Source organism: Diabrotica undecimpunctata, chromosome 1, assembly GCF_040954645.1.
Source record: "Diabrotica undecimpunctata isolate CICGRU chromosome 1, icDiaUnde3, whole genome shotgun sequence".
NCBI classification, from domain to species: domain Eukaryota; kingdom Metazoa; phylum Arthropoda; class Insecta; order Coleoptera; family Chrysomelidae; genus Diabrotica; species Diabrotica undecimpunctata.
This window is the reverse complement of record NC_092803.1, coordinates 91471859-91475171: the sequence shown is the minus strand read 5'-3', so window position 1 is coordinate 91475171 and position 3313 is coordinate 91471859. Positions and strand designations below refer to the sequence as shown.

Genomic DNA, 3313 nt, shown 5'->3' with positions numbered 1-3313 from the left:
AACATGGCCTCAGACATGGTCAAGAATGAAATCATATCCAGGAAACAATTTTTTACCAACTTTACAAGCTGAAATACCATTAAACAGCACTAAATATAAATTGCGTTTTAGACATGACAGAGTGGTAGAAGCAGTGACTCCAAATGGTTGGAACTTTATAATGAAAGACCTAAGAAGGATACAGTCATATCTCCAATATTTTATTATATAGCTTTATGTTCGACTTTTTCAATAATTACGGTATTAATAGAATTGTTTAAGGTTTTAAATAAAAAAATTTGTTTATATAGATACGTTTTATTATTACAAATAAATGTACAATTATTTTACACAATTTACAAGTGTGAATCATATTGAAAAGAATCAACCTGAAAAAATTCTTCAAGGGGGATCTTTTCTAAATCGGCTAATTCCGGGGTGTGTAGCAGCTCATTCCCAAACATAATAAGATCATCTATAGTACCTTTATGTGATTTAATTAAAAAATGCCCCCACGCAAGAGTTTTTACGTCACCGTTTATTACATAGCGTTTGTCATCCTTCGAAGATAGTGCCACTTTATTTCTAAGTTCCGTATATACGGTATGTAAATTAGACACAAATACATACATTTTTCTAAAGATTACACCACCTTTTTTTACTAATAGTACATAATCACTCATTTGCAACTGTGTTTTGGTTACGTGTTTTGAAATGCCTTTTGCTTTTTGTATTATTTTATTTGCTTCTATGCAATAAGCTTTAGCACCTGTACCATAAAAACTTTTAATGGGTGTAGATGCAAATTCATCTTTCATTTTTCCTAGTATTGAAGGTGTTTTCGGTATTCCGTGAATATTATCAGTTGGATAGTTGGAGGTGTCGAAATGTTCTATATTTCTTTTCATGTCCTCATAGAAATTAGAGGTATATATTTCCATAATCAGGGAGTCTGTGTCTGTGTATAACAAGTTTGCAGTTTCCCCATACTTCTTGTTTATATATCCATAATAAAAATCATATATCACTGTTTTTGATAAATCTAAAATTGTAAATCCAACATAGAGAGGCTTATCGTAAACTATGTTGGTTTTACCCAAATGAACCGCAACCAAATTTTCATTAAACACAGAACAAGACTTGAATTCTGGTTTCGAGATAAGTGCCCTGGCTCCCAACGAATTCTTTTTTCAACATTCTCTAAAGTTTTCCCGAATATCGCATTATTCAGTAATTTAAAGAGATCCCGCTCAAACTCGTTTTTGGCTTTGTTTCTAAGTGATGTATTTAGGTCAATATATTTTTTTAGCCATGGTGATTGCAAAAACTCTAGTATACGATGAATCCTTTTTAGTACCAGACCATACTTAAGACACTGTTTAAGATTGCGATAATGGATAATGTATTTAGTTTTATTGTTGAGATTTGGTATAAGTTTAGGATATTTGCTTCCTGGTGGTACCATGCTTTCGGGGCAGAATGGTATATCATTATGTGCAGAATGTAAATGAGCTGGATATTCCAAATCCACTTCCAACACATACCCTTTATTCGCATCATCCTCCACCGAAAAACAGTTAAAATTTTCAACATCGGTTACCCATTTAAAATTTCCATATAGAAGATATTGACACATGGCCGCACCATATAAATTTGTAGCATCTAGATATATGATGTAAGACTCGGGTTGTTGTGGATCATAATTGAGTAGATATCGATTATTTGCCACGGCTTCTCTTTTGCTACATTGTGCCACTCCTCCTCTTACTCCTTTCTTTAAAAAGTGTACCATGTCGACATCGGTAAGAAGCTCTAGTTCAATTTTGGTGTATCTTAACATAGCGTCCCAACTTAATGCAGGAGCAGTTATGTAGTGACAAGGATCCAAATTGTATTCTTTGTGACATACTTTCCTAAAATTTTGAAACACATCAGCCAATAATAAGACATCTGATATTAGGTACAACATAGCATAGTCACTCATAGATTTACAATCAAATGTGTTCCATACATCAATTGCTCTCGCATAATCTTCATCAGAAATGTGTTTGTTAGTTAGATTATTGTAGAAATTTTCTTTAGGTGGTAGTGTTTTTTCTTTAAGTCTGTCAAATCCATCCATATATAAATAAGGAAACACACCCTTGTGTCTCACAAGTTCAAAGTGTTTAGTATCTGGGAAATACTTTTTAATTTCTTTACACTGCTCCGAGTCTAAAGTTGTGCTCAGAATATCCAGAGATTTTGCCAAAAATCTAAATGAATCAACAAATCTCAGAGTTATGTATTTATGTGGACCCCTTTTCGACTCTTCTACGAGTATTTTTTTAGAAATTGTGATATATTTTTCTTTGGTCTGTGCAATTACTGACACTTGTTCACCAGTTGTTGAAAGCTCTTTAATAAAAAAATGACAATCATAATTACTCATATTGTGAAAAACACAGGTATTGTATTTGAGAGTTTGTAATTTATATTACATGAATTATGAGCGGGTCCACGATATTTTGAAGTTAAATGATGATGATCTCTTACCTTATGATTAAAAAGATTAAATGGCTTCCCACACAAGTAACACTCGGTAGCGCTTTCATGTTCTTTAATTTCTTCTTTTGTTAACGGTGACATTGGTTTAATATGTTTAAGGTGATTGTTATATAGTTCATGTACTAAATCATCCAATTTCTGGATAAACACCTTTGGGGCATCCTTTCCTTCATAATTTATTAGTCTTGAGAGTGAATCGTCATAGCTGCATTTAAGATAAAATGCAAATGAATATGCTTGGTGTTCAGCTGTTTTAACAAAATATGAATTTCCATTAAAAGGTTCGGTGCAGTCTATGGGCTTCAGCAAACTTTCAAAGTCCGCATATATAACAAATGGCACTGGTAACATTTTTTGAAAATTGATAAATTTCAGTATATTTTCTGGTCCTATTTCACCAAGCTTATTAATTTTAGGTTGTGTTGTGGGAAGTTTTGTGTAAATATGTGAACAGTCGCTCTTTTGGTGATTATTTAGGTTTTCTTCGCTAACAAAGAATTGTAGACATCCATCACATAAGTATCCTTTGCGATGGTTTTTTGTTTTTTGACTTCTTACAAGTCTCGACATGTCTAAAATCAGAAAATAATGACTTTGTGTATCATTTGTGATAAGCAAAAGGTTCACATGAGTGGCATGGCGATTACTTGTAAAATACAGTGGCCCAACTATTTCATATTGCCGTTTATTAGTTACGAAATTAGATTCTAGCCCATAAACATTTACTGAAATATTATTAAGAGTCTCAAACTTTTTAATGTCTTTTAGTTTCATCGGAAAGTCAATA

General features: G+C 32.5%; 1 protein-coding gene across 1 annotated transcript; it reads right to left on the bottom strand.

Moving 5' to 3' along the window:
* Positions 1–1060: 1060 nt before the first annotated feature.
* Positions 1061–3096, bottom strand: LOC140433512 (uncharacterized). The gene is made up of 2 exons (XM_072521501.1): positions 2515–3096; positions 1061–2374 (listed from the first exon to the last, which is right to left on the bottom strand). Exons 1-2 carry the CDS (start codon positions 3094–3096, stop codon positions 1061–1063), a joined length of 1896 nt encoding a protein of 631 aa, XP_072377602.1.
* Positions 3097–3313: the final 217 nt, after the last annotated feature.

Coding starts and splice junctions, on each gene's coding strand:
- LOC140433512 (XM_072521501.1), bottom strand. CDS start 3,096: ATGTCGAGACTTGTAAGAAGTCAAAAAACAAAAAACCATCGCAAAGGA. Junction 2,375..2,514: donor TTAATCTTTTTAATCATAAG/GTAAGAGATCAT, acceptor TTTATTAAAGAG/CTTTCAACAACTGGTGAACA.